This window comes from Prunus persica, chromosome G2 (genome assembly GCF_000346465.2).
Source record: "Prunus persica cultivar Lovell chromosome G2, Prunus_persica_NCBIv2, whole genome shotgun sequence".
Taxonomy (NCBI): Eukaryota; Viridiplantae; Streptophyta; class Magnoliopsida; order Rosales; family Rosaceae; genus Prunus; species Prunus persica.
This window is the reverse complement of record NC_034010.1, coordinates 22419792-22435818: the sequence shown is the minus strand read 5'-3', so window position 1 is coordinate 22435818 and position 16027 is coordinate 22419792. Positions and strand designations below refer to the sequence as shown.

Genomic DNA, 16027 nt, shown 5'->3' with positions numbered 1-16027 from the left:
CGCTTTCCTCTGCACTCTTAATTTTAACGATTACATATTTTAAATTTTTTAATTTTTTGCAATCTGGTTATGGTGTTAACTTCGACATCAAAATTTTGGTTAATTTTAAGGACTCGCCCTGAATTTTTCAGAACCCGAGGCGAACCCTTTGGAATTCCCGAATCCTCCCGATGCCAGGCCCAAATACTAAAAACCGAGACTTCCTGCTGAAAATTCGGCAGAGTCTCTCCTATAAATTGGACATTTCCCAAAATTTATACCTGCATGAAAACGCATTTAGTATTCCCAACTGGCAGCATGCACAATATAATTTCATGCAATTCACACAAATGGCCTTCGGCCTTCCAATAATTCTTAACTGATTACCAAACAATTTAAGTACCTATTATGACTAATATTTAGTCTGCGGCTGCGCCTAATAACCTTAGGCTGCCTACGTACCCTCCTTGAGGGATCAAGCCACACGTAGTTCTTCCATTAAAACCCAATTCCATACATCGGCGATACCTTATTTCATTTCTCTGTATTTCACATATTCTCCCCATACGCCGGTACAACCAACGCCACGTATGGGGCATGTCAACACGCCGGATAACCTACGACACGTGCGACCATGCCATATTATCATCATATCTCCCCATACGCCGGTACAACCAACGCCACGTATGGGGCCTGTCTCAACGCCGGATAACCTATGCCACGCGAGACCTGCACAACATATCACATAACTCCCCATACGCCGGTACAACCAACGCCACGTATGGGACCTGTCCCAACGCCGGATAACCTACGCCACGCGGGACCTCAACATCATATCGCAAATCTCCCCATACGCCGGTACAACCAACGCCACGTATGGGGTCTGTCGACACGCCGGATAACCTACGCCACGTGCGACCTCAACACAATATCACGTAATCTCCCCGTACGCCAGTACAACCAACGCCACATACAGGGCCTGTCTCAACGCCGGATAACCTACGCCACGTGAGACCTGAACATCATATTACAAATCTCCCCATACGCCGGTACAACCAACGCCACGTATGGGGCCTGTCCCAACGCCGGATAACCTACGCCACGCGGGACCTAACTTTCACTTGGTGGTGCTTGTAGTGAATCCAAAATCCGGGGAGGTACCTACAGTAGTGCGTATAGCACTCCAAACTGTCATTCTAGACTCTGTTGTACCATTGTACAACCATATATAATTATATAAGTAATTTTAATATTGTGTAACCCTCCACAATAGTCTAGCTCCCGATAATCCCCCCTGGAAGGGTGAGACTACTCCGGGAGACTCACGGTCAACCAAGGGTCAAACTACTCTAACCCTGGTCAAACGGACCTGCAGAACCCACGACCTCCAATCTCCGATCGGAAAGTCTCTATGGGTTCTACCAGGTATAGGACACTTGTCCTGTGAGTTTGGTTCAGATCGGACGGTCGGATTTCTCACGATCGAATGATCTGACGGTTAATATAAAATATAAACTTTAAATTATTATTCGGAACATCCGGGGCTCCGATTCACGATCCGTGAATTCCTACACGACCCTAGAATTACCTAGATTAACATATATTAAATTTGGGACCATCCGACGGTCCCAACCTATCGAACCCGGATAACACACAATATGCGAATATCCGTTCAATAGTCAAACGACGTCCGAATTGAGATCCGTGAAATCATACGTACTCGTGACAACTAAGGATCTCATCGGAACACATCGCTACTTTTTCTACAGTGCCCACGCGCCGCCGCACGCCCCGGCAGCGCGTGGGTGCCCAAAGCGATAACGGTTCGCCGGAAAATCTCAAAACCACGGCTCCAAACTCCTACCCTAGGTATAACACCCTATTTAGAGCCACTTTTGTTCTTGGACCTACCCCAAAAAGTGGCCGGAAATGGCCCATCACGGTGGCCGAAGTTTTGGCCGATTTTCAATTCGAAAATCGAGTTGGCTACGCTAAAAATCGATCTAATCCTACCCAACAGGCAGCTAGAGCATGAAAAATAGGTGAGAAACCATACCTTGCTCGTCGGATTTGGTGGCCGGAGGAGGGAGATCGACGGCGGCGAAGATCGGACGACGCCGGCCGCTTCTCCTCCATTTTCCGGCGAAACCGCGGCGGCTGGAGGCGGGAGACAGCTGGGGCTGGAAGAGGACGACGCCCCGGTCATTTTGGTACCGGCCTCGTCCACAGCCGTGGCCGGTGGCCGGAGTTGCGAGGAGAGAGAGAGAGAGGGAGAGTTGACGGGAAAGAGGGAGAGGTCGCGGGAGAGAGAGAGAGAGAGAGAGAGAGAGAGAGAACCAGATTTTTATAAAAAATTCCATTTTGAAATATTTACGATTGTGCCACTAGGCTTCTTTTGACCATATCTCTCTCGTTACAACTCCGATTCGAGCCCACTACGTGTCTATGAACTCGTCCCAGTACGACCTATCCAAAAATACAAGTCGCGGTCCCAAACTTTCTCCGGTTAAAAATACAACTAAAATACCCTTAAATAATTAAATAATTAAATAAGGGTTAAATTTGGGGTCGGGGTGTTACATTAATTGCTTGCATGGCAGGCATGGGTCTCACCTATTCGTTTATTTCGATGTCAGTTGAAGTGTATTTTCAAGTAATTGGGGTCTTCCAGCCTATGAAAAACACATTACATGCATTAATACCAAATCATTTTTAACAAAATAACCTTCAACTGACATTAACAGAAGTGAATAAGTGGGACTCAGGCTTGTCACATAAGCAATTAACAGAAATTTTGACGATGAAGTTAACGCCGTAACCAAATTGCACAAAATTGAAAAGCTTAGAGCATCTCCAACCGATGTGTCAAATTGTCACATGGACATGAAATGGCAAAAATTGAAGGTTAAAGTTGCTCCAATCGAATAGTCAAATCCTACATGGATTTGAAGGCTAGAAGAGATATATCAAAAATAACATATGATTGATGTCAAATATTATTTTAATATTATTTAGTCATAGACTCCATTATCATTTAAAACTTTATGCATCATATAAGCCCCATTTACTTTTTAAAATATAATAAAATAATATGATATTTGGCATTTCGAGTGGAATTAAAAATTTTCCAAAGTGTCAAATTACCACATAAGCCATTAAATTCAAATTTAACATTTTGCATTTGATATCTCCCTTGGAGATATTCTTAGGGTATGTATTAAAATTGAGAGAGTAGGGACAAATGTACTTTAAAGGTAAGAGTTCAGGTTACTAACCTGAAATTGAACCTAAAGTATTACTGGTACAATGTTACAGTGTATGATTTTATTTTATTCTTATTTTTGAGTTTTAATAGGAGTGGACTGTGGAAGCACAAGTCTTGTTGGCTCAAAATGATTATTGGAATTCCCATACTTATATTATCGCTCAACCGCAAAAAAAATTCCAACCATGTGAATTCCCATACTTATATTATCGGTAAATTAAAAAAAAATATCGCTCAACTGCAAAAAATTCGGCCATTATATTATATTTTTATTTAAATGCTTTAATTTTTATTCGATAATATAAGAATAAAATGTGTGCTTATATTATTTGGCAAATTTTATTTTATAAAAAAAAAAAATACAGCCAAAATTTCAGCCATTATATTATTATTATTATTTAATTGCTTTAATTTTTATTATTTTTATTCTATAATATATGAAATATACGTTAATTTTACATGTATTATTAAAATATATGTTTTAAACGTGAGTATATTTGATTTCAAGAAACATGTATTTTTACTTTATTCTTGAGATGTATACATGAGACAAAAGTATTCTTGAACGCGTATAATATGAGTATTGTTTGCAAATATACTAACAATGCTACCAAAATATAACTTATCCTTTGCACTCGTTCTCGTTGTTCAGTCTCACACTCAGTTGCAAATCTATTATGAATGGTGGTGTGTGTCGGCTTCATCATGTGTGTCGTCCATAGTGGCTTTGTACGCTCGAATAATCTGATAAACAAAGTATTACCTTCTGTTAAGAAGTCACCCAGAATATGGTGCTGTCATGCTCTATGACAATTAAGTTCAATGATGACAAGAGTGGCTATAGTTCTAAGATAACAGGCAAAGTGTAATTTAAGCCTGGATTGTGATCAAAATGGCTTATAATAAGTAAATAAAAAGCAGTTGATGCTGTCATGTTCGATAAAGTTAAAGCTATTGAACTAACCCTTCACGCTAGTTAACGTGATAGAAGTGTTGGCCTCCAACTCAAAATTAATTAACATTATATGAAAAGGCTCACAATCGAGTGCAACGCTTTGCATTATCGATATGAGTTATACTCTCAACATGAACTATATATAGGAGTACAGATTAAGAAGCAAATCTGTATTGCTCCATAAGAATTCTTGGTGTTAAGATCATTACAATGAAACTTCAAATCGGTGTCCAAATCATCTTCACACCCACTGAGAGGCTTCTTTAGAATTGTCACCGAAGTCTAAAACTCCCCATACTCACATGCTTACACCCTTTGTACATACAAATTTATAGCAATCACCCTGCCAAACACAAATTTAATTCATAACATATAAATTATGTTTTGATTTCTGTTCTATAAATAAGGAAATTGTTCTTGAGAAGCATTAATAATCATTCAATTTTTGTTATCTAGTTTGGTTTTAGTTAGGCGTTGTGGGTATGGGGGGGGTTTTATAGCAATCACATGCTCGCACACGCACCTTGAAATGGGCTAACAAGAAAGTACAACCCAAAAAACCAGATTCACTAAGCCTGCCAGTTAAGACCGAAATAACCACAAAGCCCAAAGTTTTCCATTTTCCATGTAGGGCCCTCTAGGGATCTATGAGCTCTTTAACGACAAAGAAAGAATTAACACGAAAAAATAATATATATATATATATATTAATATAAGCTATAGTTTGCAGACATGAACTTAGTCAAGTTGGCTATAGTGTATGTGCTTCCCACCCCACCCTCTTTGAGTTCGAATCCCTCTCCAAGTAGTTTAGATTAAATTAAAGTATAATATCATTTGTATTAAAAAAAAAAAACTAATAATTATAAACAAGAGATGATCTAAACTAAAAGGAGAGGGGGATGTTTTTCACACACACATTGTTATAGAGGTTCGAACTTGAAACCACTAGTCTACAAGTTAAAACCCTTTTTTATTGCCAAAAAAAAATAAACATTTCAAGAAAGACACACATGTGTAATGATGAGATCATTGGAATTAGTATTTATTTATTTATTTATAGAAATTTGTTAGTTATTTTTTTTATCATTGGAATTAGTTCGTATACACATTTTAATCTAAGCAATTCACTGCTAGCTCTACTGTAACAATATTCTTTTGTTAATTGTTTCTGATCACAAAAGCAAGAATATATAATGCAAAGAAAGATTTGGACTTCATCATAACTCAAAAGCCTGTTGTTATTAGGAAAATATATATTATTGAAATCAAATTGTCTTAGAGAGACATTTGGTGCATATATACATAGCTTAAGTTATTGGATTTAGGAACTTGGATCACGGCAGGCTTCTTAATCCTCTCCATGAGAGTTGTTTAATTTGTGAGGCTGATGAGAGACATTGATATGTTGTTAAATGGTTTATTATTTCTTTCCATCCATATATGAAGTTTTTATAGAAAACCGTCTTCGATCCTTTTCATTAATATTGTCTGTTATGTTTCCTAGTAGCCTAGTAGATACGGCTTAGCACGATGACTTGAGTCTCTGGCAAAGTTAAGTGAACGATCGAGGACAAAAGCTCACATGTTGTAGCTTTCACACCTTTTCATTAATATATAAATACGCTCTTAGAGAGAACAATAAACTACTCTGAATTATTATATCCTAATACACATATATATGTTAGGTGATGGCAAAGCCTGTGGTTCCAGGGACAGACCTACCCTTTGGCTAACTTGGGTTATGGCCCAGGTAGTCTCTCTATTTTCAGCCTAAATTAATATAACAAGCTCACTCAGTGGACATTCATGCATGCCACTTTTTTATTGGTCGTGGATACCTATGAGTCTGTGACTTTCCACTGAGCACAGCAGAGCACACTACAAAGAACAAAAAGGATATGGTCACTCCGTTTTGTTTTGGATTTTTTCTTTTTTTATGTAATTTTACACTATAAATATTAACTAATAAGTCAAGGTAAGTTACCTCAACCCTAAACGCTTCATCTTTTTATTATTATTATTTTTTTTAGTACAAAAAGGGGCAAAGGCAAAATACAAACAACCCACCTTTTTCGGTCAAAAACAACCCCCATTTTCTTTTTTGGTAGAAAACTCATCGTTCACTTCTCGCACTCCTGCACGTAAAAAAATAAAAAAAATATAGGTATTAGATTGAGGGGTAAAGCTCATTATGTCCTTTTGATTATGATATATTTTTGTAATCAATGTTATTAATTCTTAATAAATTTGGGCGTAATGTAAATTTAGCATATCTCAATTTAAAATCTCGGGTCGGTCCCTATGTGGTGCGCTCTTGACTTCAAGTCTAAGCATATCTTATCCTCAGACCCAAACAAAAGCACATCTTATCCAGTTCCTGCTGATAGATATGCTATCCCCTAGTAGCCGAGCAGGTACGTCTTAGCTAGCACTCTTGACCAGTAAAGCCAAAAGTGTGTCCATTTACGTCAATCTGTGGAAAAGTTTGGTAAAGGACGAAAGAACCACCTACCACCAGCTAGCTAGGTGGTTCCTAGCAGTTACTGTATGCTTGCTTGACTTCAAGTCAAGCACATGATCTGTTCACATTGTCTTGTTTAGATGGAAAATTAAATCTTGCAATGGCAATTGCCAAATATGTTTGAGAAAGTTGAAAAATCCATCTCAATATGTTTAGTAATTCAACCTTGCTTTTGTTACCACTAGCTAGGATAATATAATTTTTTAGTTTGGCATAATGCGGATCAAACTCCAAAAAAATCCTTCTATGTCTGAATAGTGTTATCTAACTTGTATACTTTTCTCCTTAGTAATTATTAGATATGTTTGGCAAGAACACAATAAACCTGTTTGCACAAAATTGACTAAGAAATCAGATCCTGCAAAGTCTATAAATAGATTAATCCCGCACGAGCCTTTGGCATCAAACTCATAACACAACAACTATGGCAGCCTTGTTCACCAAGTTTTGTTCTCAAGCTCTCACTATCTTCCTACTACTTCTCCCAGCCTTGTTTTCCCAATCCTATGCCGGAGTCGTTGTGGTTTATTGGGGTCAAAATGGTGGTGAAGGCTCACTCACAGACACATGTAACACTGGAAAATATCGAATTGTAAACATAGGATTTCTCTCAAAATTTGGCAATGGCCAAAAACCTGAAATCAACTTAGCTGGCCACTGTAACCCAGCATCAAACGGCTGCCAAGGAGTGGGGGCTGGCATCAAAAACTGCCAAAGCAAAGGCATCAAGGTCTTGCTTTCGATCGGTGGCGGCGCAGGGAACTATGGACTGTCATCTGATGCTGATGCTAACAGTGTAGCAGACTACCTATGGAACAACTTCTTAGGGGGCCAATCAAACTCAAGGCCTCTAGGCAGCGCCGTTTTGGACGGAATAGATTTCGACATCGAGAAAGGTGGACCTCACTATGATGCACTTGCTAGGAGGTTGTCTGACTACGGCAAAAGAGGCAAAAAAATCTACTTAAGTGCAGCACCACAATGCCCATTTCCTGACCAGTATCTCAATGGCGCCTTGTCCACCGGCCTCTTTGACTATGTTTGGGTTCAATTCTACAACAACCCTCAATGTGAATTTACCACCAGCAACCCCAATGCCTTCAAGAACTCATGGAACAAATGGACCTCCTCCATAAAAGCCGGCCAGTTCTTCGTTGGGCTTCCGGCTTCCCGCCAAGCTGCTGGCAGTGGCTTTGTGAATCCAAATGATCTGAAAAACCAAGTGTTGCCTTTTGTTAAGGGATCTCCCAAGTATGGAGGTGTCATGCTCTATGATAAGTTCAACGATGACAAGAGTGGCTATAGTTCTCAAATTCGAGGCAGTGTGTAACTTCAGCCCTGACTATCAGAAGGCTTAAAATAAGTAAAATAAAGCAGTAATGCTCTTTCATCGTTTTTAATTATAATAAAAGTTGATGATGTCAAAATCTTAAGCTTATCATCTTATATAAAGTTATTATTATAGCACAATCTTTAGAGTGTACGATTTTCAATAATAATAATAATAATAATCTTCCATTTGCCTTGAATTTCGATCACACTAATCTTTTAATCATTTAAACTACAAGTTTCCTTGCAAAACAACCAAAATTTGAATCACATGACATTAGATCAAATTAAGGAAATTAGTGTCAGAAAAGAAAAAAGAAAACACCATCGGAAGATGAAGGCGATCCTTTACTTCAAGTCAATCATTGAATTTCGATGGGATTCGTAAATTCTCACACTAAAATATATTGACCAAACGATGTAATCCAAAGCCTGTAAAAAAATGTTTAGCTATAAAACCCAAGCCGAGGTAGTGTTGGGCCTGGACTCAACCAGGCCTGTTACAGATTCATAGCCCAAATTGCGGCTAAAGCAATTATTGTCGTCGTCTTGTCCTTCTTCCTGTCTGCCCAGCCAGACTAACCGACCCAAGTGCGAAGTTGAGCTCTCTCTCTATTTGTTGGTTTCCGTAGGGTTTATTGGGGACAAAGTAAAAGGTTTTAGGGTTCTGCGCAATCCCAAATTTGCAAGCTTGTTTTGCTCTGTGATCAACAAAGAGATGGGGAGGGCACGCAAAGGCCCTAAGTTCGCAGTCATGAAGAAGGTGGTTACCTCCAAAGCAATTAAAAGGTGAGCCTTTTGATAAAATATTTCTTATTTGTGTTTATTTCTTCGATTTCTTCATAGGAAACTTTATCAGTTCAATCTTTTTTGTCATACGTTTTAAATTCAGCTACAAAGAGGAGGTTCTGAACCCAAACAAGAAAGATCTCACCAAAGAAAAGCTACCAAGAAATGTGTAAGTTTTTTTATCAAGTCTTTTTCAATTTGTTGCTTTTGTTTATTGGTTTGGGCATAATTATATTGTCTTTGTAATTTAGGCCAAATGTTTCGTCGGCGCTTTTCTTCAAATACAACACTGCTTTGGGGCCGCCTTACCGGGTTTTGGTCGATACTAACTTCATCAATTTCTCTATTCAGAATAAGGTGAGTGTTCAATACCATGCATATAGCCGTCTTACCTGGATTTTATTTATTTATTGGTGAATGAAACATCTTAAGCATCTCTATAGTTATAGTTGCAAAATCTTGATGCATGGTCTTTGATAAGTTTAAGCTCGTTTTGTTCTTTTTGATGAGCCAAAGCTCTAGTTAGAAGCTGTATGTATTGGGCATAGTTTAACTTCTGTTTTTCACTTTCACTTTCACTTTATGCAGTTGGATTTGGAGAAGGCAATGATGGATTGCCTATACGCAAAGTGTGAGTCTTCAATCACTCGTTTATTCACTTTTTTGTATTAAATGTTTATGGGGAACTGGTTTTGAATCTTGAATTTCAATACAAGAAATCTGTACCTCGTCTTGATTGCAGACACTCCTCTGTTGGTGGTTTATAATGGTCGCCAAAGTATCATTTTGGTTTTCTGTACAATGAATGCTGGGGAGTGTGCCATCATTCAGTTTCTCGTCTGTTTTATAACAACTTGCGTATCTTTTGAATTTATAGGCACTCCTTGTATCACGGATTGTGTAATGGCAGAGCTTGAGAAGTTAGGTCAGAAATATCGTGTGGCTCTGAGGTATTTTCCCATGTTCTCTACTAATATATTTCATGGCAAAATGGTTTGCAATTGGTGGATGCACAGATGCATGTCTTGTACTACCATCCTTCTTCATTGTTCTGTCTAGCAGTTTTTTACTGTTTGTTTTTACATATTCTATTTGTTCGATTGTGTTTTTTCTTCTTTCCTTTTTTTTTTTTTTTTTCTCCTCTGTTGGTCGGGTTCTAACCAATGAGTTGACTCCAGCTTCACTCATTAGCCTTGGTAATTTGTTTGCTTGAAGTGACAAAAATAGTGTTTTTAACAAAGAAATTATTGTATCCTGACAGGATTGCCAAGGATCCTCGTTTTGAGAGACTACCCTGCACTCATAAAGGAACCTACGCTGATGACTGTCTCGTTGAAAGGGTTACTCAGGTATGATTTACACCAAGTAACTGCACTTTCCTGGTTTGTTTTTTGGAGTCTTTACCCCCTCTCTTTTCATTTGGGGTAGGAGGAGTTGGGAGGGTGAAGTATAGAGGCTTTATAGCCTATCTTCTACTGTACAATTAAGTTTCCAGTTTGTGGTATAATTAGTAAGTTGCTGCCTAGACTTGCTGAAGTGTGCTGGATTTTTCCTTGCCAAGTAGTCGTAGCTCAACCTTTGGCATTTGAGAGGCACAAGATTCTGCCCATGTGAACAGATACCCTGTTCTCTTTTTGCAAACAACAGTCTCCCAGTTTGTTCTAATTAAGTATAAAAGGAAAATTTCAGGTTGGAAAAAAGCCACAAATTGCATCCAACCCTTCTGAGAAGGCATTGAACTATGGATGTTGCTTTATAACTAAAATGGTGGATCTTTGCTACTGCGTGAATGTTGAAATTTGTGTTATAGTTATTTGCTACAGTGTGTCTGGACTGTCGCACTTTTCATTCACATTCTTCTATGTTTATGTTGTACTTAAGCAAACGACCAGAGTCTGCATGTAATGTTAGAAGTGGGATAGTCAATCTCATTAACAAGAAATCAGGTGGCTTTTGAGGAAAAAAGAAAATGCATATTTTCTTTCCTGAGACAGTTCACTTCAGACTATAATTTCAAAGTTTTTCCATTGCAGAGAGTGGTTGTGCATCATCTGTTTTGTATATTCTTTCTGTTAACGGACTGGCAAAGTTACTGGCCAGATTGTGGTGTTTTGGTGATTTCTGTTGCAGCTTATGAGAATTTTCTGATATTGACTGAGCACCTTGTTTTGTTGGGTACAGCACAAATGCTACATTGTTGCTACATGCGATCGAGATTTAAAGCGAAGGATCCGAAAGGTGGAATAGCAATTTCGAACAATGTTATGTGACATTACGACGTTAATGTGTAACAACTGTGTAACTTTGCTTGTTTAAGTGCAGATCCCTGGTGTGCCAATCATGTACATCACTCAACACAAGTATTCAATTGAGCGGTTGCCAGAAGCAACAATTGGTGGAGGTAGGCTTTATATACCAGTCACAAAAGTATTGTTAATGGTCAATGCTGTTTTATAGTGTTCATAAAGTTTATGGGCTCATGTCATAGATCTTGTCACTGAGGTGTTCCTAAAAAGAACGCAAGATGATTATGGCCGGTTCTTTTTAATGAATAGGAAGATGAGAGCCAAACTTTTGGGATTTTCTTTGAATGGGATATGCTATACAGTGTTTTAAAAAACTAGTTTACTTCAGGTAAGATACTTATTGATACTTGTATATTTTGTTTTGGTGCAGCTCCAAGATTTTGATGATGGGGATGTGACCTTTACAAAGCAAAGACTAGTTCCACCATGTGATGCGAATCACATGCTGTGAGACCACCAACAAAAACGTCTCTGGCTTTTTTTTTATCTTTGATAATTCACTTCATCAAGGCTAAGTTATCTGTTTTCGAGTTAGGTGAATTTTCTTTCGGTTAGAACTTGTGAACTTTTTTCATTCATACTATCATTAAAGAAGAAATGGATGTCCACACGTAGCAGTAATGGTATTTTGTATTTACTCTTGCAACTCCGATAACTTCTGTAGTTAACTGGGTAATTATATCCATTACACAGCTATTCTTTTGGGATCATCAAATGCTAGCGTGCCAAGCTGCATGATCGATTCTGAATTCTCTTCAGAGAATGATGGTTCTTTATTACAAATCAACTCAAAACCCAAACGAAAAGAAATAAAAATAACACAACCCAGAAACAGAGCACACAAACAACGCACAAAACAAAACATGCGACACATACCGATAACTATTTCATTTAAACAAGATATATTACGTTCTTTTTTCTGTAATTACTTCAAAAAAAGTTGGATGAGTTTGACTCGAAGAAACACTCCAAAGCGCGACGGGTATAGGCTGATTAGGATTCTCAAAGGCTCAAGGTCTTTTTTGAGTAGCGCACTCTTGACTTTTTCAACTGGTACACTCCGCCATTGTACTGCAGCTGATAATAATATTACCATTATCCTCATGTTTCTATAAAGACCATAATTATAAATGCCTCGAATCAAAGCCAGCAACCCCTTTATTTGTAAAGCTCCTAAACCCAGAAGCCTGTAATTGTAAATCAAATTAAATAACGAACAGTGAGCAAGTATGAACACTATATATAACAGAAAATTTTCTGTAAATGTGGCTTGACAAAACAAAGGACAAAAGAATAACCTTTTTCAAGCTGCAAGCTTCAAATGCACAAAGAATGCTTGGTGTAACCGCACATCACCATCCCAACAGGGGTAGTCTTCTGGGATTATAGCTAGTGCCCTACACATCGGGCAAAGGTTGTTCTTCAGAAGCCACTCCTTTATGCAGTCGGAATGATATTCATGAGAGCAGTAATATAAACTCGCAATCTTGTCTTGGTCCTTATATTCAATCTGCAGAGATTCAACAAAAGATGAGCAAATGCTGCAAGAAAACAAAATAAGGACGGAGTTGGGACAGTTTATCAGAGAACATTATAGCATACCATGCAAATGCTGCAACTATCGGGTTCCCGCACTGTTTCCGATACATGGAGTCTTGTTCTTAAACGGTTCGTAATGGTCGTCTCTGACAACCCAGCTTTCTCCTTGGAAAGCTGTTCCTCCAAGAAACAACGTAGATCCTGCAAGGATACGCGGCCTGTTATGTACTTGATTTTCATGACAGTACGTTTACCTTCATCCCTGCTTATTACGTAACATAAAACTGAAGATCACCCCCCTCACCTCATCATTCAAGTTATCGGCCAAATTCAAAACACGGTAATAATTCATCACTTTCTCCATGCTCGACAAACTCAACATGTGAGACACTGTCCACTTTGGCCATTGCATCTTAGATGCTTGTGTTAGTTTTGTACTCGTGTAACTTCCCTAAGGAGAGATTCCAAAGGAAGCAAGCAGAAAAATTAGTTATATAACGAAGACCAAAATACTGAACTAAATTGAAGTAGATTGTTTTGAAGAATGACTATAAGCATGAGAACATACCTTATTTGTCCTATCTGATGATAGGCTGTTGCTTACTCTCTCTACACAGCCACCTTCCCTGAGATTACTCCCTGAAAAGAGAAATAAGAAATTCACCACTTGTTTTCTAAATTGCAATAGTCCTCACTAAAAATCATGCACTTCAACAAATAAATGATGAGAAGAGGATTTCAACACAATAGGCACGCGTTAATTTTCTAGGATAGAAGAGACAGAATGGAGCACATACATAGAAGTTTGCGCATACAACCCAAAACCAAATGGCAATGAGTGAAGACGTACAATATATTGCAAAATATGTCTTAAATTCACAATGTGCAATTTTACACACACAAGCATGCCCCAACATAAGGCGGGACTAAGCTAACCACGTCATCAATTACGTAAACTGACGGGAAGCATATGCGGCCATATAACCTTACTTGTGGATAGGCCCCTATGATACCAGAGGCTTAACATTTTAAGTATTGTTATGTAACGCTTAGAATTCACGACGTGAAATTCAACTTTATTGATTGACGTGAAGCCAATGCGAGCATACGGTGTTACATGCGGATTGCACAATATGATACCATGTTAAAATTAGACAATCCGACCCAAAATCACAACAATAGGTGGAGAGACTTAAGATGTTATATCTCATTATGGGACGCTTTATTTTCCCGCCGTGGAATTCTATAATAGCCAACACGATCCTAACAGCCAACACGATCCTAACGTGCAACGGCACTAAGCAAAACATGCCGTTAATTATATTGCGTGACATGAAGCATATGTGGCCACAGGGCCTTACATGTGGATTCATCTGCGCTGACACCATTTTAAAGTAAAAGCATCCAACCCAAAACCAATTGACAATGCTTGTACGGGCTGAAAACATTATATTGTGGCGCAAAGCTTGAGATACCTGAGATAGTACTTATATTCTCAACATCATGAACATCATCTCTGCTCTCTAGTCTTCCTTGGGTAGACAGAGGGGCATCCTCATGAACACCTAAAGAAATATCTACTAAACTTGAACTTGAACTTGAGCCTGTTGAAACCTCAACTTCCACACACTTGCTGGCTGTAATTTGTGCCTTACTTTGGCTACCTATAAAGGAGACCTATGTTAAATACATTTCAGCTCCCAAAATGAAAACTCACCATACCATACCATATACCATGAAACACAGACATAGACATCAAATTGACAAATTGATTAGTAACCTGCATAACAAGCATCTTGCGAACAATTGGTCCCATCATCCTCGTCATCCAATTTTCTCCTCAAATTCCTTTCACTACAACCTGATACACATTCTAAATTCTTCCCTCTGCATGAACCATTAGCATCATCCATGAAGCGATCCTTCCTGAAATGATCAGGTTGGTCATGATGATTGCCAATCGATAATATCACTCGGGATTTAGAAGAGCTTGGCATGCTATAAATTTCAGGACAATTAATGAACAGCTGAATTCGAAATTGAACATAAAGTTTCTCAGAGAAAACCCTCAACTGATGTACTTGAAAATCCAAATCTAATCTAAATAAATATGCGAAAATTGAGTCAACCGTTTGGGAAACATGACTTACTCAGAAGTTTCCGCTGGGTCTGAAAGCAATTTCCACAGAGTCGGCAGCCAACCTGGACCGATTCGCTTTGTGAAGGAGACAATTAAGTGGCGGTGGATCTAATGCTTTCTGTCCTTGTCAATCTCCAACCCCCCATCATTTTCTTCAACCAGCGGCTACCTACCGAACACGTAATTGATGACAGATTGACGGCTGAGATTGTGCCGCGAAACGTGGTACAGGTCAGATCTTATTTGCTATTAGCCACTCAAATATAAAAGGAGTTTTTGGAGATTTTATTTTTCTTTGATAAAAGTTAGAGGAGGGCCTGCTTGTCTTGTCACGCAATTGAAAACTAGCCTTCCTCTATTATTTTTGATGGGGTCCATTTTATTTAGAGAGCGACTTTTGTTGACTTTTCTGTTTTGATTTTTGACATTTTGTTACATGTCGACAAAAGTCACAAAATTATTGGGGGACCAGCGATAATTAATTTGAAAGCTCGTGGAAAATATACAACCAGTGATAATAATATAAATTTTTTGGTGGTTGAGAAATCCCTTGTATAAATACTCCAAAGCTCAAAGCTCAAAACTCAAAACTCACTTCGCTGGGGCATCCTCCTTCCTTCCTTTCAGAACATGCATGAATGTTCTTCATTGGCCTGTTTGTTTCCGTTCAGCAGGTTGAGAGATGGTTGTCCTTTTATCAGATAATAAAATTTGAATCTCTAAAAAAGAAAAACATCCTTCCTGCAAGAAGAATGGTTTATTCAAACTTTTTTCTTCTTCTTTTTCCTTTCACGTTCCTTCATCTTCATTACTTCCATTCTTTTGAGTGTGCTGCAAAGGTAGCTCGTCCTTTGCAAAAGGATATTTTGTGCTTCATATATATATATATATATATATATATATTTGTTTGTGTGGAAGAAGATTACAAAAGGATTATAACGGTATACAGGCCTAATATTTTAAGAGACTCCGTTTCCGTAAGAGGCTAAGGAAATTATCATATTTCTCTAATAATTCAATTCTTCTCGAATAATATATTATCGCTCTACAAAAAGAAAAATAATGATATTCTTGCATCTACAAAAATATTCTTATACAAAGTAAAAGAGATTTTGATGCACAAGGAAATTGGAATCTAGGATGTCTAATTCACCTCATGCTATTTGAGTTAAGAGGATTCTCATGCAAACAATCCAAATAC

General features: G+C 38.2%; 3 protein-coding genes across 5 annotated transcripts; 2 read left to right on the top strand and 1 right to left on the bottom strand.

Annotated features, from left to right (window-relative positions):
- Positions 7099-8193, top strand: LOC18785032 (acidic endochitinase). The gene has a single exon (XM_007219361.2). It carries the CDS (start codon positions 7148-7150, stop codon positions 8051-8053), a length of 906 nt encoding a protein of 301 aa, XP_007219423.2. The 5' UTR covers positions 7099-7147; the 3' UTR covers positions 8054-8193.
- Positions 8620-11838, top strand: LOC18785251 (rRNA-processing protein FCF1 homolog). Its single transcript, XM_007218385.2, has 9 exons — positions 8620-8841; positions 8945-9010; positions 9093-9198; positions 9430-9472; positions 9719-9791; positions 10103-10190; positions 11023-11079; positions 11164-11242; positions 11518-11838. Exons 1-9 carry the CDS (start codon positions 8771-8773, stop codon positions 11529-11531), a joined length of 597 nt encoding a protein of 198 aa, XP_007218447.1. The 5' UTR covers positions 8620-8770; the 3' UTR covers positions 11532-11838.
- On the bottom strand, positions 11807-14963 carry LOC18784799 (E3 ubiquitin-protein ligase MBR2). 3 transcript variants are annotated; one of them, XM_007218623.2, is made up of 8 exons: positions 14837-14963; positions 14467-14612; positions 14162-14350; positions 13255-13325; positions 12991-13137; positions 12750-12887; positions 12446-12657; positions 11807-12334 (listed from the first exon to the last, which is right to left on the bottom strand). In XM_007218623.2, the coding sequence occupies exons 2-7, from the start codon at positions 14597-14599 to the stop codon at positions 12451-12453; spliced, it is 885 nt and encodes a 294-aa protein (XP_007218685.1). In that variant the 5' UTR covers positions 14600-14612; positions 14837-14963; the 3' UTR covers positions 11807-12334; positions 12446-12450. The 3 variants fall into 3 exon arrangements, with proteins under 3 accessions (XP_007218685.1, XP_007218687.1, XP_007218686.1); XM_007218625.2 differs by having other exon boundaries at positions 14467-14858; XM_007218624.2 differs by lacking the exons at positions 14162-14350; positions 14837-14963 and having other exon boundaries at positions 14467-14803.